The 22,720-nt window shown below is 32.4% G+C and overlaps 7 protein-coding genes, 1 long non-coding RNA gene and 1 other non-coding gene across 10 annotated transcripts; 5 read left to right on the top strand and 4 right to left on the bottom strand.

The window, feature by feature from the left end:
• Positions 1-152: 152 nt before the first annotated feature.
• Positions 153-1,776, bottom strand: LOC128389304 (cyclin-Q-like). The gene is made up of 2 exons (XM_053348863.1): positions 1,418-1,776; positions 153-1,206 (listed from the first exon to the last, which is right to left on the bottom strand). Exon 2 carries the CDS (start codon positions 1,161-1,163, stop codon positions 312-314), a length of 852 nt encoding a protein of 283 aa, XP_053204838.1. The 5' UTR covers positions 1,164-1,206; positions 1,418-1,776; the 3' UTR covers positions 153-311.
• A 152-nt stretch (positions 1,777-1,928) lies between these two features.
• On the top strand, positions 1,929-4,004 carry LOC128389301 (presenilin-1-like). The gene is made up of 2 exons (XM_053348860.1): positions 1,929-2,155; positions 2,350-4,004. Exons 1-2 carry the CDS (start codon positions 2,111-2,113, stop codon positions 3,757-3,759), a joined length of 1,455 nt encoding a protein of 484 aa, XP_053204835.1. The 5' UTR covers positions 1,929-2,110; the 3' UTR covers positions 3,760-4,004.
• Positions 3,749-4,480, bottom strand: LOC128389310 (uncharacterized). The gene is made up of 2 exons (XR_008325442.1): positions 4,345-4,480; positions 3,749-4,185 (listed from the first exon to the last, which is right to left on the bottom strand). It is a non-coding gene; the product is annotated as an uncharacterized LOC128389310 (long non-coding RNA).
• A 459-nt stretch (positions 4,481-4,939) lies between these two features.
• On the top strand, positions 4,940-6,355 carry LOC128389305 (protein ILRUN-like). The gene is made up of 4 exons (XM_053348864.1): positions 4,940-5,148; positions 5,464-5,630; positions 5,763-5,960; positions 6,168-6,355. The coding sequence occupies exons 1-4, from the start codon at positions 4,973-4,975 to the stop codon at positions 6,311-6,313; spliced, it is 687 nt and encodes a 228-aa protein (XP_053204839.1). The 5' UTR covers positions 4,940-4,972; the 3' UTR covers positions 6,314-6,355.
• Positions 6,356-6,859: 504 nt separating this feature from the next.
• On the top strand, positions 6,860-8,203 carry LOC128389309 (dynein light chain roadblock-type 1-like). Its single transcript, XM_053348867.1, has 3 exons — positions 6,860-7,030; positions 7,151-7,406; positions 7,710-8,203. Exons 1-3 carry the CDS (start codon positions 7,025-7,027, stop codon positions 7,763-7,765), a joined length of 318 nt encoding a protein of 105 aa, XP_053204842.1. The 5' UTR covers positions 6,860-7,024; the 3' UTR covers positions 7,766-8,203.
• Positions 8,204-9,048: 845 nt separating this feature from the next.
• Positions 9,049-9,120, bottom strand: Trnae-uuc (transfer RNA glutamic acid (anticodon UUC)). Its single transcript has one exon. It is a non-coding gene; the product is annotated as a tRNA-Glu (tRNA).
• A 1,361-nt stretch (positions 9,121-10,481) lies between these two features.
• Positions 10,482-14,157, top strand: LOC128389276 (rhoGEF domain-containing protein gxcI-like). Its single transcript, XM_053348834.1, is given in 4 exon segments — positions 10,482-11,293; positions 11,295-12,248; positions 12,338-12,482; positions 12,625-14,157. Coding segments are annotated over 4 exon segments (1,725 nt in total). The 5' UTR covers positions 10,482-10,955; the 3' UTR covers positions 12,913-14,157.
• Positions 14,158-14,610: 453 nt separating this feature from the next.
• Positions 14,611-18,049, top strand: LOC128389285 (choline/ethanolamine kinase-like). The gene is made up of 4 exons (XM_053348841.1): positions 14,611-16,664; positions 16,737-16,992; positions 17,051-17,728; positions 17,804-18,049. Exons 1-4 carry the CDS (start codon positions 16,495-16,497, stop codon positions 17,903-17,905), a joined length of 1,206 nt encoding a protein of 401 aa, XP_053204816.1. The 5' UTR covers positions 14,611-16,494; the 3' UTR covers positions 17,906-18,049.
• A 1,810-nt stretch (positions 18,050-19,859) lies between these two features.
• Positions 19,860-22,008, bottom strand: LOC128389282 (26S proteasome regulatory subunit 10B-like). Of its 2 annotated transcripts, XR_008325440.1 has the most exons (4): positions 21,772-22,008; positions 21,553-21,672; positions 20,385-21,420; positions 19,860-20,165 (listed from the first exon to the last, which is right to left on the bottom strand). XR_008325440.1 is itself a non-coding variant. In XM_053348840.1 (3 exons), exons 1-3 carry the CDS (start codon positions 21,893-21,895, stop codon positions 20,456-20,458), a joined length of 1,209 nt encoding a protein of 402 aa, XP_053204815.1. In that variant the 5' UTR covers positions 21,896-22,007; the 3' UTR covers positions 20,375-20,455. The 2 variants fall into 2 exon arrangements, 1 of the variants encoding a protein (XP_053204815.1); XM_053348840.1 differs by lacking the exon at positions 19,860-20,165 and having other exon boundaries at positions 20,375-21,420; positions 21,772-22,007.
• Positions 22,009-22,720: the final 712 nt, after the last annotated feature.

Here is a 22,720-nt window from a genome sequence, read left to right as displayed (position 1 = left end):
TTTATCTTCACAACCTACGCGAATGTTTATATTTGATTAAACAAAAAGCTTAATTAGACCGATTGATTATCTAAATACACTTGTTGTTGTATGATTACGATGAGATTTCAACACTCGAGGGTCAAGGGAAATGATGTTCAACTTGATCAAAATTTTCAGGTTTACACGTTGATTGGATTCGTCTGGACATGTAATTTTCTGGTACATTATGTTATTAGATGTTTACGAAAATAGGAACCATAAGGTTGTGCTTTTCTTGTAGGTGTTGGAATTAGGGTCGGAAATTGTTTCATTAATCAACTTCGTCCTGTTCATTTAGGCGTATATTCAATTATTTTGGAAGGTGTATATTTCCTAAATGCGGCCAGTAGATCTTCCGAATTAGATTTTGCTACATTCGATGAATTTTCCATGGATGTTAATGCTCTTGTTGAATATTCTTTATCGTCGTTTTCGTAAAGAGTTAAAATATCGCTTATTATTTGATTTGTTTTTTCCAAAGTTCCTTGTTCGTAAAGTGCTAATTTCCAGCCGACAAGAGATTCTTTTTCATATGGAATTTGAATTGAATGAGTTTCCAGGGCAATTTGAATGACTGCAATTGCGATTTGTTGACCGCTATAGTTGATACATTTTGGATCCATGTAGTAATCATTTAAAAGTGACCAACATGTTTGAGCCAATGAAATGGTTGTAGTATAATCTTTACCAATCCATTCGGTGAGCGATCGTAAATAATGAACAAGATATTGATGAGCAAGTTGATTGTTAACATCAAATTTAAGAACTCGAAGTAATAAAAGTTCCAATTGAACCAATGATTCTCGCAAGTTCCAATAGTAGTTGTCAAATTTCAATGGAATCATTTTATGAGCTCGATTTAGAGTTGAATGGAAAACATTAATTAGATCACGAAGGTGAATATGATCTTCTTCAACTTTTCCAGCCAAATAAATACAAGTTGCACCAATAAGAACGGGATCAAAAAGCTCAGGTGATGATACGGAAAAGAATCTGTGGAAATAAATTGCTGCAGAAGAGATTGTTTCTAATTTGGCTTCCAATTTGACACCACATTCATAAATTGTTCTCAATGCTTGATTAAGCTTTTTATCATAGAAAGACAACCCAATTTCATGGGCTAATTGATTACAATTGCTCATATTTTGCTATTTAAATCGCAATATTAGTCGTCCAGTTGAAAGACTGAAAAGAGAAAAAAAATCAAATTAGAAATTTAGAATTGAATAAATTAACAATCACTCATTCAGAGACATTTATTCGAATCATTTATGAGCACTTCTTAAGAACATGGTTAATCTTGGAAACAATTAATCATATCCAAGAAAGCTAAATGAAATTAAGATGAAGACAATCAACATAAGACAATCAAGATAACCCAATCAACTGCACTTACTTAAGGTTATAACATAGGTTAAGACTAGAACACAAAGAGATAAATGTTCAATAAATAGTCAATTAGCTCTTAATATTTTCAGAGAAATAACAATCAATCAGTTATCTTGATCAATCCCTGGAAACAATTAGATGAAAAAACTGATTAATTAAGTCACAGAAAATATGCAATTAGAGAATTAAAATTATTTTCTGTAGAGAAAAAAAAAGTCAACCAAATCAAAACAAAGTAGAAACAATAATGTCTCTCTCACTGGTCAAATAAAAGATGAGATGAAGGTTTGTATAAGCGAATGACAATTGTTCCAAAAAAAGAATATGCAATTAAAAGAAAATTTAAAAAGCACAAATTAATTAACAACAAATTGATGAAGAAGAAAAAAATTAAAGAATCAGAATTAATCTGGTAAATAGAAAATCAAATTTAGAAAAAAAATTCTAAGAAAAAACGAAATTGGCGCTTCGATCTGAAGAGAGAAAAAAAATTCTCTTCTCCTGAACAGATGATTTAAATTCTGTCAACAAGATAAACGCCTTTCAAATCTTTTTACTTTTTATTTATCCGAACAATTAATTAGTGAGGTGATTTTGTTTTATTCTTAATTATTAATATTCTCAATTAATCGAATGCTTATTTCGGTTGGTGTGTGATCATTGACTTAATTTATCCTTCAGTTTCTTACTGAGCATCAATATGGTCAATGCTAATCAAGTTGACTCGGATTACTCCTTTCTCCCGGTAAGTTAATTGTTTCCAACAATTTATTGGTCTGATTTTGTTTATTATTCATCAGATTATGATGATGTTAATCGGTTCCATATGTATTAGTGTTAAATTGACATTGTTTTTTGTTGGTTTATTGTTGGATAATATTTTCTTTATTAATATGATTTGGTTTTATTTTGATTTTTTTCATGTTCTCTTTTTTCTAGGAGTTTGCCTTGATGATGATTACAGCAAATTTTGTATTATATCTTCTTGTATTAATGTCTGACCCAGCTGGTGGTAGTGGTCAACCTAAACGTGAAAGAAATAGAGGAAATAATCGTAATGTTAATCAAGTTGCTGATGAAGGTATTTCAGGAGTTAGTCCTCAACGTTTGGTGAACAATGAAGCTCCAGTCGGTGATGGTTATGATGCTGATGGTTCGTCTTCACCTGGTTCCCTTGCTTCTGCTCAAAGATCTATTGAAGAAGAGGAATTAAAATATGGAGCTAAACATGTAATCAAATTATTTATTCCAGTCTCAATTTGTATGCTCATTGTTATCGCATCAATTGGATCTCTTCAATTCTACACCAAGACCAATCAATACTTATTATACACTCCGTTCACTGATCAAAAAGCCGATGTTCCAACAAAAGTTTGGCACTCATTTGCTAATGCATTCATTTTTTTGGTAGTAATTGTGGTGATGACTTTTGTTTTAATTCTTCTGTACACTTACAGATTCTACAAAGTCATTTATGGTTGGCTGGTACTTTCCTCTTCTCTACTACTCTTTCTCTTTATGTTTATCTACCTTTCCGTGGTTCTTCAAAAATATAATCTCCCTGCAGATTATATTTCCGTTTCCCTCTTTATCTGGAACTTTGGTATACTGGGAATGATTTGTATCCACTGGAAAGGACCTCTTGTAGTCCAACAAGCCTACCTACTTGTGGTCTCCGCTCTCATGGCTTTGGTTCTAATCAAATACATTCCCGAATGGACAGTATGGGTTATACTTGCAGTAATTTCTGTTTGGGATCTCGTCGCTGTTTTATGTCCAAAAGGACCTTTAAGAATCTTGGTGGAAACTGCTCAAAGTCGAAATGAATCTATTTTCCCTTCTCTAATTTATTCTTCAGCAGTTGCCTATTTACCTGGAATGGCAGATAACAGTGAAAGAGAAAAATTGCCTCGAGATGATATCGATTCTAATAAAAACCAATCAACAGCATCAACATCTCATCAATCAGAACCATCACAACCTCAACAAGTAGAATCTACAGTTCCACCGATCACATTTCGCGGACAAAACAATCAACCCTCCGAATATAATGTAGATCCCGATGAATATGATGACGAACGTGGAGTAAAATTAGGTTTAGGTGATTTTATTTTCTACAGTGTTTTGGTTGGAAAAGCTTCATCATATGGAGATTGGAATACAACATTAGCTTGTTTCGTTTCTATTTTGATTGGACTTTGTTTAACTTTACTGTTACTCGCTTTCTTTAAGAAAGCTTTACCTGCTCTTCCAATTTCAATATTTTTCGGTTTAACATTCTATTTTACAACATCACTATTAGTGGCACCATTTTGTGATCGATTAGCCGAACAGCAAATTTATATTTAACAAATATTGAAGATGGAAAAAGAAACCACAAAATGATTTAATATACAATCGACACAAACTCTCTTGACTTCGTCCTCTATTTTAAACCTCCTCTTGGTATATCCCAATCATCATCAAATCACAACCAAAATCATCTTCGATGTTGTTTGACTCCCCATGCATCGTAATCTGCTTTTTTGATTTTCTCTTCTTTGTCACTCACTGTTTTGATAAATTGATAATAAACATCAAGTACAGTTGTGAAATTTTCATGAAAATAGTATCGAAAAGATTGACTTTTATGTAAACCCATAAATGTCAAGAAAGATGAGAATGATGAAATAGCCAAATATTTGAAGATATAATTAATATTCCCTCTCGGATTTGTCCAAAGTAGACTTTTCTGTTTACGATGCAACATATTAACCAAAAAGCAACACCAATTACCTGAGAGACAAAAAAAAGAAACAAAAACAATTAGATTGACTCATATTCAACCAAATAATATCAATTAATGTTTCTCATTAAGCTTCAAACTCACTTACATGTGTGTTTATCAGCAATTCATAAAAACAGAAAACTCTGAATACAAAACAATATACTCACTATGAATTAAACTGCAATTAACGTTAAAACAATCAAATGAAAAAAATGGACGAACAATTAACCAAACTAAATTAATTATGGAAAAAAAAATAAACCAAAATGTGAAAAATTAGTTACTCATGTTGAAGAAGAAAATATCCACAAGATGGCGGAACAGTTGGTTTAGAAAAAGAATCAACCGAATGGGTGGGGCTTAGGAAAAGTTCTTATTCTCCCCTGTAGGTTTTTCTTTGTTTGTTCTCATTACTCAATTTCGCCAAATGGTTTCTTCATGTGATTTTATCTTAATTAGAATACAAATTGTTCATCGAAATTTAATTTGGTGATGTTTCTTTCATTTTTTTAACCATTTTTATGTTAATTTGTTTACACCTTGTTGATTATTTTCTCTCTTCATCTTCTTTTCATTGTCTGTTTCATTTTCTCCTCTTACTTTTTGCTCTCTTTTCTGTCTCCCTTTTCTGTTTTCCACCAGTTAAATATATCCACTTGAAGATATTATTGTGAAGTGATCAAGCCTTCTTGTAATAGAATAGATTTGTTACTATAGCTGTTTTTTTGTATTATTATTATTACTCTATACTGTGAGAAGAGAAACAAAAGTACATTTATATATTTATAAACCAAAATGACTGCTCAAGGTGCCAATGGTGATATTGTCGATTTGGAATCTTCACTTCTTCAACAATTCTCGTGTATGGGTACACAAGATAAAGATGTTCTTATTAATGAATTCCAAAAATTACTCTCACCTAACCAACTGTCACCAGAAGGATGTGCTTTCTTCCTGGACATGAATAATTGGTACTTTTTTCATTTTTTTTCTCTCTCTCTCTTCTAACTGCTCTTACCTTTTTCCTTGTTTCCTTTTCTCTTTCTTTCTCTTTGTTCTGCTTGCAATTTCTCATAAAAATGTCACAGTAAACAAAAAAGTCATTGACTTACTATGACGGAGTAATAATAATTTGGCAAGAAAAGTCAATTCTTGATGTTTATCTGCCTTTTCCATGGTAGATTCTCTTTCAATGATTTTTGCTTCGCATTTTCTTTTAAATCTCATCTTATTGCTAATCCTCTTTTTTTGTCTCTTGTTCCTCTTTTTCTCTTAATTTTTCTTAGGAATCTTCAACAGGCCATCTGTTCATACTTCGACCTAGATGCACCCAAAGAACTTGGAATGGAATCATTACCAGTCATGAGTTTTATCAAAGATGTAACCATAGGAGAAGGTGAAGAGGTTCCACCAAATACCCGATTTGTTAAAACTTGGAGAATTTTAAATTCAGGTAGGTTTCATACTTTTTTTCTTCTTTATTTTTGTTCCTATAAAACTGAAAAACAAGCTGTTCTCTTCCCATTCTTACTCAATGATTCTATTTTCTCTTATTTTTGTTTTGTTTCATCTTCTCTTTTTTCAGGGACGGAAAGGTGGCCTCAAGGATGTTCTTTACGATTTATAAATGGCCATTTAATGGGAAATTGTGAACGAGTTGTTGTAGATCCTTTAGAGCCTGGACAGATGGCCGATGTGTCTTTAGAAATGATAAGTCCAGCCATGTCTGGCATATTTCAAGGCCAATGGAGGATGAGTACAGCCATTGGTCAATTTTTTGGAGGTCAGTTGTTGAATTTATGTATACAATTATATTTACTATCCTATTAACTTATTGATATTTCAATTTTCCCTAAGATATTGATTGAGTTAATCTTACTCTATCTTTTTGTTTCACCTAATTTTAAATTATGTCATCTAATTGATGTTTTATTTTCTTCACCTGATTTTAACTTTTTTTTTATGGATTTGGACTCATTTTAATGTTTAGAAATAATTTGGGTGATAATCACAGTCGCTGAAGGAGGACTTTTAAGCTTAACTCAACAAATGGACTCATTCCACCAATTAGGGTCGCCTGTTGAAAGTTATCCTACCAAAATGGATACTAGTGTTAATCCTTTCGAAAAATATTAATACCGATTAATAATAAATGTATACATTTTGTTTTTTTTTCGACTGATTGATTGTTGTAAAAAGTTACGAAGAAAATGTCAGGATTAATCCTACTTATACTTGTACATAAAATACGATATATTATACACATACCAGACAAAACAAATATTAAGCTTACAACAACAAAATGGAACATCTTTGGTAATCACTACAAGCAAATGTAATGGAGGAAATTTAATCAATTCAAATTAAATTGATCAAAATTTACAATTTCCAGTTTCTCACCAAAGATGAGGGAAAAATAGAAACAACAAGTAATCAAAAAGTTTTGATATTCTATGAAATCAGTTGAATCAATTAGAAATAGAAAGCAAAATCGAAAGAGAGAAACTTGACTCGAGCCTGTCGGTCCAAATTGCTTTTTTTAATCAATCAGTTTAATCACCAATTCATTTCCAGATGATTTCGATCAATTTATTCAATTTATTCCTTAGTGAGTTTCAGGGTCAAGAGATGGCAGCACAAATTTCTGATCAATTCGGTTAACGTTTTTGTCTCTGTTTACAATGTTAGTTGTCAATGGAAACAGAAATTTAATTTTTGTTTTCATTTCATCTCTCAATTTCTATCAACATTTAATTGTCTTTTTAATCATCTAATTGATTCAACTTTAGATTCACAATAATTTTACTTGTATTTTTATAGTCCATCTCTCCGGTTATTGAGGAAACAATGAATGTAAGTTGTAATGTTGAGAAATGAATAGAATGAAATGAAAATTGTCATTTGTGTGATTACTAATTTTTGTTTTTCTATTTTCTATTTTCTGTTTTCTGTTTTGATTTGTATGGTTTGAAGGCAGAAATTGAAGAAACCCTTAAACGTATTGAAAGTACTCACAAATCGGTGATGGGAGTTATTGTTACCGATGATGAAGGGAACATAATTAAATCAACTCTATCCGAGAACAAGGAATCATCAGAAAGTTATGCCAACATAATTTGTGACATCGTTGAAAAGGCTCGAATGGCTCTTAAAGACAAAGAGTATATGAATGATGAACTTACCTTTCTAAAGATACGAACTAAAAGAATTGAATTTATTGTTGTTCCTGGTGAGTAGATTGTCAATTGATTTTTCTTTTTTATCTTCAATTTCATTCTTTATTCTCAAGGTAATTTAATAAATTACTTTCATCTAAATTCTATTAATCAGTTCTATACTTTGATCGTGACCAATTTGTAATTGTCATTGATGAAATGATCACCGATCATTTTTGTCAACTATTGTCTTCTGACTTTCCCTCAATGACAAATGGAAAATCAATCACAATTTGAAAAGCAAATGGTTCAACAATCTATCTTACACATTTGATGTCATTTGTAATTATTTGTTTTTCATTTCTTTTCCTTTCCAGACAAAGATTACATATTGATCACATTACTGAATCCAACTCTCGAATCAACTGCATAATCATCTTTAAATCTAATCCAGTGATCAAAGGAAACAAACACTTGACTAAAATTAAAGATCTTCAAATCGAGCTAAATTTCCACCAGTTTGATCACCACGAGAAGGCTAATCAACTATGGAAAAAAGTTAATACAAATTTACTAATTCGCATCAATCGAGAGCTTACAATTTACTCAACACTCTTGATACATGAGCCAAAAGCAAAGGAAAAACTAACAGAATATAAAGTCGATCCACAATATAAACTAACAATTAAATTCTGTTTTTTTTCTTTTAATCATTGCAATCAGAAACTCTGAGAGAATCAATAATCATGATTTCCACCAAGAAATACTGAAAATCAATTAATCAAAACTTTTTACCAAACCAATTACACTATATAATAACTCACAACAATCCAATCAAATTGTACTATTAAAATCAAAAGAAGAAACTAAATTGATTGTCACAAATTAATGATTCCAAATCATAATTGCATTTCTAATAACTTCATCTTCATATTATCAGATTCTGCAAAAATTTCCAAAACGATTCCTTTCAAACTAAATCAACTAAATTGGTCTCCAATTAGACGATAAACTTAAATTCGTTGCAATAATCTAGGCCTGAATTCTGATTCTCATTTCGTTAGTTCAATTGTTGGAATAGTTTTAGCAATTAAAACTTGTGATAGAAAAAAACTAAACTAAATGAATCTCGAAAATTGACCATTTGCTGGACACAATTAATTGACCACAACAAGTAACTAAATTTCAATTCGATGTTGATTTAGATTGTTGAATCTCGCCTCTCATTTTCTCATCATTATCATTTCTCTCTCATTCTATTCCAGGTCAACTGAATAGCCCAACGATCTTCAATATCCTCAAGGATGAAGGATGATGAAGCTTTATTGGACTAAACTCTCCATTGGTAAACCATTTAAACCCGGATTCTGATGAGAAGATGATGATGAAGAAGAAAAGAGGCCCGCAACAAAGTCGATCTTCTCTTTATCCTCCTCTTGCCGCCCTCTCTCTCCCCATGTTATTCTTTACTCTCTCACTTATTCTCACTCTTCATCTTCTTCTTTCCAACCACATCCTCATCATCATCTCTAACATCTGATCCCAGATAAACTTTAAATTTTCTTTTATTCTAAAAAAAAATAACATTCAATTTCCATTCAATGTTTTTCCATCATTTTTATTATCAAAAGTTCATTGAACACCAATTTCCAAGACTTGCAATTAGTTAATTCAATTGAAATTCTCTCTCTTCTCATGAGAATGAACAAAAAATTACTCCGATGCCGGGAATCGAACCCGGGCCTTCTGGGTGAAAGCCAGATATCCTAGCCACTAGACCACATCGGACTAGATGAAAATAAGTGTAATAATTTACATTAAATATCATCTAATTGTGATTGTGCTTCGTTAAAGGAAATTTATTAACGATATTGCAAAAATTGATCCATTTTGAGCTCCATTGCATTTTGAAAATTGAGATGCACATTTGTCTAAAAAAACAGGATAACTGGTGAGTTTTGCAATTCGCATTCATTGTGATTGTGATAAGTGCAAAGTAAATTATTGATTAAATGAGGATAAGTAGAAAGAGAGAGATGATGATGATGATGAAGATGAAGAAGGAGCGATAAAGGCTTATGCTTTTTTCAGCTTTTCGGTGGTTTACCTTGTTTATGCAAAAATGTTGATAAATTGCAGGGTAAAGAGGCTGAAACGATGATGATGAAGGATTGAGTTGCTATAAGGAATGTTTCTCACTGCGTGTTGCAATTATAGTTGAGAGAGAGAGAGAGAGAGAGAGAGAAAGTTAAGTTGGCCCCGGAATTGAACAAGTAACAAGCTCACTCTGAGAGTGTGAGAGAGCCCGAAGAAAGAGAAGATGAAGATGAAGACCACCCTGGTGATAGATTATCCCTGCTGCAAGAATTTTACCTTCCCCTTCTCATCATCTTCTTCTTCTTCTTTTCCATCTTTCGCCAGTTTCTTCTTCTTCTTCTTCTCCTTCTTCTTTACTGTAACAATGGTTAAGGTGATCGAAAGATGAGAGAAGAAGAAAAAGAAAGAAGAAGATGAAAACTGCGAAAGGCTGAGAAAACCTTGATGTCTTAAAAGAAAGAGAAGAAAATTAGAAGATGATAAAAGGAATGTTATCCATCAGCTAAACCTGGATAACAAGGAATAACCAGGAACCTGTTGTCCAACATGATTCTCATTCTTTCTCTTCTCTCTCTCTCTCTTTTCGTCTCTCGATAACGTAAATAATCAAATTCTATAAACTTGACATGAAGAAAATTCTGCAATTCGAACAGAAATTAAGTGTACAAAAGTTTTTCTGCAGAAAACGAAGAAGAAAAAAAAGAATCGGTGAAAATGGAGAAATTATTTCGTTGTAACAAATACTAAAAAGAGAATATTAGTTAACGATGAATAGAATGATGATAATCTTCAGACAGGTAGAAAAAGAAAAGTGAGACTGGATTCCAGCGAATGAGAGAGAGAAGAACGAAGAGACTAAAGGAAGATTGAGATGAGAAAAAAGAGACAGGAAGAGAAGAGAAAAGGAGAATAGAAATAGAAAGAGAGAGAGAAGATAAAGTCTTTCAGTTAATTTCGATTAAAGAGAAAGAGAGAAAGAAAGAGAAGAGAAGGAGAGAGAAAAGAGAGAGAGAGAGGCCTGGTCTTCATCTTCTCATCTTCATCTTGTTGATTCATTTTCTCACATTCTCATAACGTCCTAAACAGCGAAAAGTAGTAGGTCAAAAGAAAAGAACATTTTTTTTCTTTTCTTTTTTATTCCAATTCAATTTCGACCATTTTATTAAATTTCCCTCACTTTTGCTTCTCCATAATTGTTCACATTAATGCAACACTTTCTTTTCGCAGCAATTACAGTTTCGTTTTCTTCTCTCCATCACAATCAACCATCTCTTCGCATTAATTGACGTTTAAATGTTTTCTCTTCCAACCAAATCATCTTCATCTTCACTTTTCTTCATCTTCTGCTCTTCCTTTGAGTCTCTTTAATTCATTTCAATTCAATTCTATTCTCCTGCTTTTCCGAGAACTGCAACAAGTGTCTCTCTCTCTCTCTCTTTCTCTCTCTCTCAATTTAATGTTGTGCCTTTTCCGCCATTGTTGTTGTTGTTTCCATCGTCCTCACAATCCAATTGATCTTAATACAAATGATCCAGTCAAAAGAAGCATCTTCATCCCAAGCAACTAAAGTACCAATTGATTTTGACGACGAACCTTCTGGGCCTTACATCCCTATATCTGAATGTTATACTGGGAAACCAGTTTCTTTCAAAGGTTATCCTAACAGTAACCATCACCTTCCCCCTCCTCCTCTGCCATCTTGTTCATCTTCCAGTGTTCACCATCCAATTCATCAGTCTCATGGACTGGGGTACAAGCAACTGACCCCCAGCCCTGGGGTCCATCATAACCATAACCTGAATCACAATCATCATCAGGTGACCAACTATGATGTTCCTCGTTCAAGTGTCTTCACCAAAGTAGCGCCTGATCAACTCTCCATCCACTGGTCTCTCTCTCTCATCGTCCCACACACTCAATGCTCGTAAAAGCAAACCTCACAATCTGACTGTTGGTCCATTGAGTCATACACTCAATCGGCATGAGCGTCTCTCCGATTCCAACAATTCAACTCTTTCCCTTCGTAGTCGAGTCAGTAAGCCCAATGGTGAATTTGGCCATTCAAGCTACAGGAATGAACCACCGCCAAGGCCACCCAAGCCTAAGAAGTTGAACAATCGAAGCAAATCCGAAAGTTGCTCTCCTGCTTATGGAACAAACCATTTTAATAGCAACGATCATTTATCACCTTCAACTCCATTCAATAGTCATTTAGATTCACCATCGTCACCATCAGGCCAATTTAATCCCACCATTAATTCAAGTTCAAACAACAACATTAACATCAACATCAACAACATTATCAACAATAACAATCAACATAATAATCAACATAACAACAACAATAACAACAACATAGTAAACACCCCAACCTCTCAACCATTAACTCTTGATGATGTTTATGATTTCCCAAAATCAGAACCAGTATTTAATAGCATGAGAACTGCAATTCCCGCTCCTGGTAACCGAACTACCAAAGGGAACAGTCATTCTTACACTAATGCGCCTCCAGGTCATTTAAGTAAACCTCCAGTTTTCACTTACGATTACAAGGGAACTTTACCTGTTTATCTAGACGATAATACGATTGCTTTTGATTTGGATAATTGTGATCGATCTCCATCTACACCAAACTCTGCATTTGATTCGCTTTCTTCAAGCGGCTCTCTGTCCAAAAGTCTCACACCTCCGGCAGTTAATCGAGATTTAAAGCCAAAACGACGAGACTCTGATTCTGATACAAATGTTTCTCCGACAAGTCCAACATTTACTCTCGCACCTCCACCAGCTCACTCGAAATCTTATATTAAACCAACAAGGTAATTACTCTTTTTAAACTATTGATTCACATTTGTTTGATTAAAGGGATAAATTAATTTATTCTAATCTTTAAATGTTTACCATAAAGACACTTGGCTGATGGGCCACCTCGAGTTCCTTCAAGAGGAAGACAATTTCAACATCATGTTACTCGAGATGAATCAAATTCAGATGAAGATATAATCAGTCACTCTTCCATTTTCCATAAACGAAATTCATCTTTAGACGATCAGGTTTGTCCTTGAATCATTTTATTTCTCTTGCAATATTTAACTAAACATGATAATTATCTTCACAATTTGTCCTTCAACTCGATTCTCATTTCTATTTTTCCATCTTCTTCTTCTTCTTCTTCTTCTTTTCTCTCTATTTTAGTCTCGTCGCGCTTATACTATTCCTAGAAAATCACCAATCGACTCTCCAAATGTAACTTACCTGGATCTTGATCTAATGGGAAACAGTAAAGGCAAAGATTCACCTCGTTCACGTTCATCTAATTCATCTGATCCATTCAAGTCATCGTTGAATCATTCAAAGGATCTCATTGGAACATCCAGTTTAAGTGGTTCTCAGTCAACAGTATATAAAAGTATCGATTTTGTTGCAACTGATGCTTTCCGTCAACTTAGAATAAGTTCACAACGATTAGTGGAGAGAGATTGAGTTTGCTAGTGTTAAACAAAAGTTATCAAATTTTAATTATCCATGTTAAAGACTTTTATTATTTCAACTCTAAACTGTATCAAATCTTCATCATCATCCTCTTAACACGTCCAAATTTCTATCCTGACTATTGTGCATTTCATGGTGCAAAATGATTCGATTCATCCTCTTATTTTATCTTCATCTTGGCTCAAATACACAACAATCAGAGAGAGAGAGAGAAATTCAAAGATAATATCAAATTTTACATGTTATCTTCTTTCGCCAATCAATATCAATTTACTATTACAATTGATGTTAATCTCTTAATTTTTCGTAAGTTTAATCTTATTGAACTAAGTTGATTTGGAAGATATTGGTTAATCATATCATTCTAAATGAAGGGTGAGAATTGAACATCAATGGAAGATTATAAACAGACTGGATTACTCTGGGAAATGTCAATCGATCACAAAGTCAACATGAAAACTTAATTTCTCTCTGTGATTGTGCATCCAATTCATCAAATCAACTTGTGATTAATATGCACTCTCATCTTTACTTGAAATGTGACTAATGCAACTCTCAAGAGTCTCCATTGTCACCATCATCATCATCATCATCATCCTTGTGAAAGTAATAACTACAAACACTAAATGAAATTGAATATCCATTTCTAGAGTCGATGCCAATACCAGAAATTGATGATTATTTTGCTAAACATCTGAATTCTGAACGAGCAAGAAAAGGTTCAAGTGCCTTAATCAAATTCTGTCATTGACTCAAACACCCAAAGCAAAAAACTTTGAAGCAACGAAAAGCCAATGACTTAAAAGCTTAGCTATTTCATTTTCTTCCAATCTTGATATTCATCTGTTTCATTTTGATTATCATTCTAATTGCAAATGAAAATTGCAATCACCAGCGGAACTCTGATACTCTGATCCAATTTCCTGTTCGCACAAAATTAACCTTTTATACCTGAATTATGATTGTTTACAATAATATCCTCTCTCTTTCTTTCTCTCTCTCTATCTCTCTGATTCGAGCCCCTGTTAAAACAATCATTAACTTGTATGAATCTTTAAAAAAAGCAAACGATAAATTACCAAAAAGTGTCATACAAAAGTCCAATCACCCAAACCTGCGATAAATCAATCAAATTGATACACAACAACAACAACAACATTTACCGTCCCAGATAATTTGACAATGATGACAATAAATGTCTCATTTCTTAAGCCAATAAAGTACATGAACTTTTTAGCTTCTGTTGATTTTCCTGTTAACATCACTTCTCAACGAGATAATGATATTGTTGGTTTATAACAAAGGCGAAGGACAAACACAAAAGGAGAGACAATTATCGTTTCTAATCATGTTTAACCAGAAAGCCTTTTTCTTATGTACATGTAATTATTTACGAGGCATAAACAGTGCAAAGCGACCAATCATTTCATCATTGCTCATCTCTCCTTCTCCCTTGCTCTTTCCTCCCTCCCTCTTCCTCTATCATCTTTCGCTCTTTCGTTTCCACCTCTAGAGAAAGTGAGAGAGAGAGAGAGCATGAAAATAAGCAAAAAATTAAAGGGAAACCTCGATGAGCTGTAGGCTTAGCTGCAGGTCAAACACAAGAAGCTATTGATCAGGAATCTCTCTGTGCCAAATATTTACTTTCTCTTGCTCTCTTTGCTTCAATTCATTTCGTTTTCATCTCTCTCTCTCTCTCTCTCTCTCTCTCTCTCTTTATAAACGAAAATGAAATTCTGTTCCTTTCTTTCCTCATCATCTCTCTTTCTCTTTCCACCTTCAAGTTTTCATTTACAATCAGATGATATTTAACTGTTTCTACTGATTTATTCATCTCAACTTTCGTTTTCTTCTCTTTTTATTCTCCTTATTCTTTTCATCATCTCCCTTTTCTCATTATCATCATCATCATCATCCTCTGCACTCTCTCAACAACCATTTACACATATTCTATTCGTATAAACAACTCTACATTTCTTGGAAAAGGATTAATCATCATTATATCAACACGAGGATATTATGAGATTCACAGATATTAACATCGCACTTTTTATAATTAACTGTTGGTCAAAAAACTCAATTAATTCAATGTTACAGAAAATAGGAAACACATAATTGCAAACTTATTATTCACAATACATTGCAATACATTGATTGCTATTGAATCTTTTGACAACAATTGATTATCATCTACAATTTCATCAACTATCAAGTTTATTAACAAGAGTTTTTATATTCTACTATTATTACTCATCAAATCATCTCATTGGAATCATCATAATCATAATCATCGATGACAATGAAACAACAATTACTCACCTTGTTCATAGTTTTTCCCCGATAAACAGGAAATGAAATGAACATTGAAAAGGATGTGTAATCATCATCAGATTATCAGATTAACAGTTTTCCCGTTTTCGAATCAATATCTTTGCAAAGATATTCAATTCGTTACGAAAATAACAATCAATAAGATGTTTTTCTTTCTTTGTATATCATCACAATCATGACGATAATTAATATCAGATGGAAAAACAATCAAAAGATTCACAATCTCTTAATCAACTGTAAATGATGTTGATTGTTCAATTGATTGTCTGTTAAAGTAAAAACTGGAAAACCAACACTTCTTTATACATATTATATAATATTTATGTAAACAATTAATGCTTATATATCTTTGCCTTATATGTTAACTGTGCAATAATTGTGCTTTCATTTTGATGGATTAATCATGAAAAACAACAATCAACAAACAATTTAATCATTCATTTCACTTTATTTCATCTTCTTCTTCCTGTTCCAATAAATTGTGGATAACAACAATTGATAATAAAACAAAAATCAACGTTGAAAATACAATTACAATCTATCAATTTGTTAATATTTCACATTTAATCACAATCAACGATTAAATAGTTGAGAAAATAATTCAGCTTAATTGTTTCATATTAACCTAATTGTTTTGAGGTTCAACGAAAACATTGCACCGTAATTATAATCCAATGTATACACATAATATAATACTAATTAATACACTGGATTGAAGGTTGATTGTTGTATTTGGGTAAATTGTTTATCGCTAATTGAACAAGAAACGGGAAAATTTGACCTGTTGAACTGCGACCTCAAAGCCCCATCGGTCATAGTCTCAGTTTGGTCTCTTTTTTTTCCCCAGTATAATTTAATTGCAGATTAATTAGTGGGATATTAATGCCCTTCAAGTGGGGAACAATTAGTAAACAATTTAATCTCTGGCGCAAAGATTATTTACCTTTGATTAGTTTAGTTGAAAAGCACTTGTTGGTTAACCATTGTCAACCGATTGTGATTAAAATCGTGATTATAATTGAGTCGGTTTAACAATTGAACAATTGAAAATCTTAATGATTATAAGCCCAAGGACTTTTTATCAATTTCTTTTGATTATTTTCAATTTTCTCTTTTCATAAACAATTAACGTTCCCATGGTTCTAGCAATTAAATTGTTGAGAGCAATTTAATCGAGTTGACTAACTACTTTCAAGTTTCCATTTTCACTGGATCAGATTCATCTAACGTGTAACAATCAACATGGACAATCAACAAGAGCCCAATGAATTACCTGATGTGTCTCAATTAAAATTGGTTGATTTTACAATTAACGATGAGATTCGTGATCGTTGTAGACAAATTTGTGGTGAATATCTTGGTGGCCCTTGGAGTGATTTAAAAGCGGAAGAAACAATCATCGAACCAGTGGAGTAAGTGTTTACATCATCATCATAACAATTAACTAATCAGTTTCAATTGTTTCCAATCAATTTGTATAACAGAGATGGACTCAGTAATCGTATTTACGTTTGTATCAATCTAAAGTTATCACAATCAAAAGAATCAACCTTAAAATCTGATGTTCCAAGTAAAGTTCTGGTTCGATTACATGGAAGTGAATTCGTCGGTGATCAAGGTGACATGATTGTCGTCTCGAAAGATGCTCTTCCATTAATTGGTGAGATTTTACACCAAAAAGGATTAGCAGCCAAAATCTATGGAGTATTTGATGAAGGACGAATTGAACATTTCATCGAGGTAAGTTTCTAATAATATTCCGTTAGTGATCAATGGCTAATTATCTTTATCCTCATAGAGTAATAAATTTCCCCAGGAATCATGGGCTAATCAGCAATTACTTGATTGTCTCACACGAAAGTTGGTTCAAATTCATCAACTCGAAATGCCGATCTCTAAAGACCCCTGGTCTCTGGTGAAATTGGCCGAAAGACTTTACAAATCGGGCAAGGAAACTAATCAATTTTTGAATGTTGACTTATATGAACCTCATTTGAGACCCATGATTCAGGACATGATTGATTTTGATCATGCTGGTTACGCTCAATGGCTTCGGGATATGGAGCCTTTCATCAAATCTCCGTGTGTCTATTGTCATAATGACCTACACTTTGGAAATGTACTTGATAGAACCAACGGTCAGTCGTTTGACGATCGAGCCTTCATTATCGATTATGATAACAGTAGTTATGGATTTCGAGCCTATGATTTAGCTTTGTTTCTCTACTTGAAAAGTTTTATTCCAGGACGAGTTGAAACTTGGTCTTTTCAAACGATCACCACACCGGAAGAAAAACTCCACACCCTCAAGGTCTATTTAGAACATTTGATTAAAGTTCGTAAAGGAGAAATCGATCCTCAAGTTGACACAATTGAACATCTAAAGAGAGAACTCGATTATGGTGAAGTTCTAATTCATTTTATTTGGACTTCGGTTTCGTGTGCGAAGATCAATCCAATGATGGCTTCTGTTTTCGTAAGTTAATTGGAGAAAAGTTAAAGTTTATTGTATCAACAATTAATTCTCAAAATCATCTAATCACTTTTTCAGGCAATTATGATGGACAATGCAAAGGAAATCAAGATACAAGTAAAATTAGCAAAGGAACGATGCGAAAAATATAAACAAAGTTTAACCAACGGAGATCACTAATCTACTATTAATAATTAACTGATTATCCAACTGTCACCTGATTGTAAAAGATATTATTCCAATATTATCATAATAAACAATCAAATTTATCATCTTCTATTGTTAACCAACCAATCTGAACAATCAATTGATACACTTACACGATCGTAACTGTATCAATACAATTTATTATTAATAGCAAAAAATTAAGGTTCAAATTTGATTTGGAAACAAAATGCAAAATATAAACATAATCAATCAGCTTCTGTAGATACAATTAAATGTTAATCATTTTGACAGTCTAAATTATTAGCAAGTGATCAAATCTCTCCAGGGTTTATAATAGTAAATATATTAAATCGGAAAGGTTAACACTGTTAAAGCAAATGACAGGTAAACAATTTAACTGTAATAATAAGCAATCAAGACAATCAACAATTTATAAAACAAGGGGCAAACATATTGAATATGATTTGTTGCAAAGTAACTAAATAAGTAAATGTTATTATCATTTTGAGTTGCAAAAGTCACACAGGTAAAAAGTGTAAACGGTCAAGTAAAAAATAATTACAGGTTATGTCCAGTGTTAAGGCCGATCAAGAATAAAGGTAAGAAGAGAAAGAAGAGAAACATCATCATCATCATCAGTATTTTCATCAACAATCAACTAAACAGGCAAATAAACAACAACAATCAATAATCATCATCATAATACAAGAATTAAAGTCGGCAAAAAAAAAATAGCGAAACCATGAAAGTAAAGTGAATCTAAGAAACATAAATATCCATCAAAATGTATTTAGATTGTTGTTAACCTTTGATAGATTATATTTTTAACGTAACGTTTAGTTGTGTGTTCATTGTTATTAAATTGTTGCAATCATGTTAATCAGGTTTGTCTCACAGTATGAGGTAGACAATTGATAATAACAATTATCATGATGAAAAGGCTTGAATAACATTGGTAACAATTGAGTTATTCATTAACTAATCTGTTGTAAAGTATTTATCTTTTATTATTATTACAATTTAACAATAATCAAGGTGAAAAAAAAAGTTCGTAACTTTTTGAAAAAAGTTTTTTTTTTCTTCCACTTTTGTAATCATTTATTTTCTTGCTTCTTTCTGTAATAACAATTAACAAATACAATCAATTTCTGTTGATCATTTGACATTGATTAATAATAATAATTGTAATTTGATTTGGACAAAATTTAGATGGTAATGTTTTTAATTATCATCATTAACAACATCATCATCATCATCATCATTATCGGTTGCATTAATTGAATTATCAATTTACAGGTAAATTGATTATGTATTAGTTGATTTTGTTTTTGCCTCTTCAATTAACTGATTGTGTTATTATGTGACTATTATTATTATTATTTGTTGAGGAATTTAAATTATCATAAAAATTTTCTCACAAAAATTGGAAAATGAAACCAGAATCTTGAAAATCACCAAGAATTAGCAATTGATTGAATAATTTGAAGTACAGGTAAATGAAAAATGTTAACAATTTAGTGTTAATATCAACAAAACTAGCGGGCTGATGGTCAAAATTTGAGGGTAACCTTTTTGGACCTCACAGTATCTTTTTACCTGTAATATTATCTATGATACTCTCTCATCATTATCTCAATAACACACCTTGAGCCCTGCGGCAATGACCAGTGACCTCTTGTTACTTTGCTTTTCATCCTTTTCTCCATCATCATCACTCTCATCTTCTCATCTTCATCATCATCTACTTAACTTGTTATCTTAACTGAGCCTGGCGACCTTTTCTTAACCTTACCTGTCAACCTTTTGTTTACCTCATTAATATAACGGGGTTTCCCTTTTTCAATTTACCTTTTATTGTCCCTTTTGTTTATTTTCCTCCTTCCACCAGTATAATGGCTCACATTTTGTTTACAGGTAAATCGTTTCATCAGATAAAACAAATAAACAAACATTTTGAAACAGTAAATAATTGACATGATTATGTTGATAATCAATATTGTTAATCATAATAATGTAGATATGACAAAGTTTATCTGAAAAGTGTCCAGTGGACACTGTCCAGCGATCGCTAAGTAAACACAAACATTTGTCTGGTTATTTTTTACAGACTCAAAAACTTTTCCTTTTTCTTTTTCTTTTTATTATTATTATATTTTTTGCTCGATCCTGGACAAACCGAGAAACAAAAACGACTTTTCCTCATCACATTTTATCTCTTCTTCTTCTTCTTCTTCTTCTTCTTGTGTTGACCTTTTGTTTGACCAGAGGTCAGCTGTAGATACACAGATATAAACACATATTACAAACTGTCCACTTGTTCATACAAAACAGTTAATCTTTTCTACTTGACCATGGAAAAGAAAGAGAAAATTCAAAACAAAACTGTAACAATTTCAACTTTCAACGATTGGATTTTAGAAAATTATTTGCTTCGAGTCGATTTGTTAGTTGAAAATTGTCCTAATTATTAAAGGACGATAATTAATCTTACCAAAAATTTTTATTTTCATATTGTTTTAGTATTATATCCTTGGTTGGTACATAAAAAAAGTGTTAATATCTTTAGACCGGCTTATAGTCCAATTTTGTTTCGAGTTTCTTATTATCGGATATTTTACGAACGGCTTTCATAAAGTCTTCTTCAATTACGTATTCTCTTTCAGCTCGAATAGCGAAAAGACCTGCTTCAGTACAAATATTTCTCAGATCAGCACCATTGAATCCATCGGACAATTTAACTATAGCTTCCCAATCAATATCACCATGTTTGGCTATTGGACGAGCATGAATTTTCATAATCTCTAATCGACCTTGTTCATTTGGAAGAGGTATTTCAATTTTACGATCCAATCTTCCGGGACGAAGTAAAGCTGGATCCAAGGTATCAGGTCGATTTGTGGCCATAATGATTTTAACTTGGCCTAAGGCATCGAAACCATCCATTTGATTCAATAATTCCATCAATGTTCTTTGAATTTCTCGATCAGCTGAAGTACCTTCACTGAATCTTCTACCACCAATGGCATCAATTTCATCCATGAAAATAACGCAAGGTTGATGATCCCGAGAATAGTTGAACATTTCTCGAATCAACCTAGCACTTTCTCCAATATATTTATCAACAATTGCAGAAGATACAACTTTGAGGAAATTGGCCTCAATTTGTGAAGCTACAGCTCGAGCCAAAAGAGTTTTACCAGTACCAGGAGGTCCATAAAGAAGGCAACCTTTAGGTGGTGTTATACCAACTCTTTCAAAAAGTTCAGGATTTAAAAGAGGCAATTCAATGACTTCTCTCAATTCTCTAATCTGTTCACCCAAACCACCAATACTTGAGTAATTAACATCACCTGGACTTTCATGTGACATATTGTAAACCAAAGGATCAACTTCCCGAGGAAGATATCTCATGATTGTCAAAGTAGTCATATCAAGAGCAACTCTAGTACCAGATTTAAGTTTACTTTTATCAAGCTGTCGACGACAACCAACAACATACCGAGGTCCATTAGTAGCTTTGACAATGACTAAAGCAAAAGAAAAAAAAAGAAAAAGATCCAATCAGACAAAATCATCTTATAACAACCATTTTTAACCATTAAGATCATTAAATTGGTTAATCACAAAATTTATATAAGACAATCATTTCAGATACTAACAATTATCATCAGTCAGCTGCTTCAAGACTTCACCGACAATTTGTCCAACACTTTGAAGGGCTTTCAAATCAGCTTCACTTTTTTGGAATTGCTTGTTGCTCTCTTTTAACTCTTCCCTAACTGTTAAGGACAAAAGAGAATAGAAAAAAACAGTCATTAGTTAACATAATTACAATGACAATGGTAAAAAATGTAAAAAGAAATAGTTAAAACTCTTACCTTGTTTAAGCCTCGCTTCATAATCTTGGTGTTCTTGCACTTTCTTCCTATACTCAGCAATAATCCTCTCTCTTTGGTCAGGAACCGACACAGGATTCGTTGATGAAGCAACAGCAGCAGCCATGACAGTAGAAAATCTAATTAACAATCAATAAGATTTACAGCAATTAATAAATTCACAATTAGAAAAAAATCAAAATAAATGCTGATCAAATCTTGATTGTTAAACAAAAATTGCATTTCATTGAGTTGAACCGGTTGGAGACCCATAGAAACCAGAAAAGGCGCGCGATTTGAATATTATACCAAAAGAAAAAATTAACAAAAAAATTAACGATCCAAATTTAATTATCGAAATATTTTTGTTCACAATGATTGATCGTTATAATTAAACATTGAAAGTTAAATTTCGGGTTGAAATTGTTACAGTTTTGTTTTGAATTTTCTATTTCTTTTCTATGGTCAAGTAGAAAAGATTAACTGTTTTGTATGAACAAGTGGACAGTTTGTAATATGTGTTTATATCTGTGTATCTACAGCTGACCTCTGGTCAAACAAAAGGTCAACACAAGAAGAAGAAGAGATAAAATGTGATGAGGAAAAGTCGTTTTTGTTTCTCGGTTTGTCCAGGATCGAGCAAAAAATATAATAATAATAAAAAGAAAAAGAAAAAGGAAAAGTTTTTGAGTCTGTAAAAAATAACCAGACAAATGTTTGTGTTTACTTAGCGATCGCTGGACAGTGTCCACTGGACACTTTTCAGATAAACTTTATCATATCAAAACGAATGTTTGAAACTTTCAAATTCACCTTTGGTTAATTTAGTGAAAAATCTATGAATTAGAAATAGAGATTAACTCAACTTGAAACTTGATGATCTTAAAAATAATGCTCTTTAAATCCTATTGATTTGTTATTTCTCAAATTCTGGTATAACAACTGAATTAGC

This window comes from Panonychus citri, unplaced genomic scaffold (genome assembly GCF_014898815.1).
Source record: "Panonychus citri isolate SS breed McGregor unplaced genomic scaffold, ASM1489881v1 Contig00107, whole genome shotgun sequence".
Taxonomy (NCBI): domain Eukaryota; kingdom Metazoa; phylum Arthropoda; class Arachnida; order Trombidiformes; family Tetranychidae; genus Panonychus; species Panonychus citri.
Note: the sequence above shows the minus strand (reverse complement) of the source record. Positions and strands in the feature narration are given on the sequence as shown.

Excerpts from the sequence above, each read along its gene's own strand:
- LOC128389304 (XM_053348863.1), bottom strand. The coding sequence starts at position 1,163 with ATGAGCAATTGTAATCAATTAGCCCATGAAATTGGGTTGTCTTTCTAT.
- LOC128389301 (XM_053348860.1), top strand. The coding sequence starts at position 2,111 with ATGGTCAATGCTAATCAAGTTGACTCGGATTACTCCTTTCTCCCG. Across the intron at positions 2,156-2,349 it reads CGGATTACTCCTTTCTCCCG|GAGTTTGCCTTGATGATGAT; the intron begins GTAAGTTAATTG and ends TCTTTTTTCTAG.
- LOC128389305 (XM_053348864.1), top strand. The coding sequence starts at position 4,973 with ATGACTGCTCAAGGTGCCAATGGTGATATTGTCGATTTGGAATCTTCA. Across the intron at positions 5,149-5,463 it reads TTCCTGGACATGAATAATTG|GAATCTTCAACAGGCCATCT; the intron begins GTACTTTTTTCA and ends AATTTTTCTTAG. Across the intron at positions 5,961-6,167 it reads CATTGGTCAATTTTTTGGAG|AAATAATTTGGGTGATAATC; the intron begins GTCAGTTGTTGA and ends TTTAATGTTTAG.
- LOC128389309 (XM_053348867.1), top strand. Across the intron at positions 7,407-7,709 it reads TGAATTTATTGTTGTTCCTG|ACAAAGATTACATATTGATC; the intron begins GTGAGTAGATTG and ends TTTCCTTTCCAG.
- LOC128389285 (XM_053348841.1), top strand. The coding sequence starts at position 16,495 with ATGGACAATCAACAAGAGCCCAATGAATTACCTGATGTGTCTCAATTA. Across the intron at positions 16,665-16,736 it reads ACAATCATCGAACCAGTGGA|AGATGGACTCAGTAATCGTA; the intron begins GTAAGTGTTTAC and ends TTTGTATAACAG. Across the intron at positions 17,729-17,803 it reads CAATGATGGCTTCTGTTTTC|GCAATTATGATGGACAATGC; the intron begins GTAAGTTAATTG and ends TCACTTTTTCAG.
- LOC128389282 (XM_053348840.1), bottom strand. The coding sequence starts at position 21,895 with ATGGCTGCTGCTGTTGCTTCATCAACGAATCCTGTGTCGGTTCCTGAC. Across the intron at positions 21,673-21,771 it reads TGAAGCGAGGCTTAAACAAG|TTAGGGAAGAGTTAAAAGAG; the intron begins GTAAGAGTTTTA and ends TGTCCTTAACAG. Across the intron at positions 21,421-21,552 it reads GCAGCTGACTGATGATAATT|TCATTGTCAAAGCTACTAAT; the intron begins GTTAGTATCTGA and ends CTTTTGCTTTAG.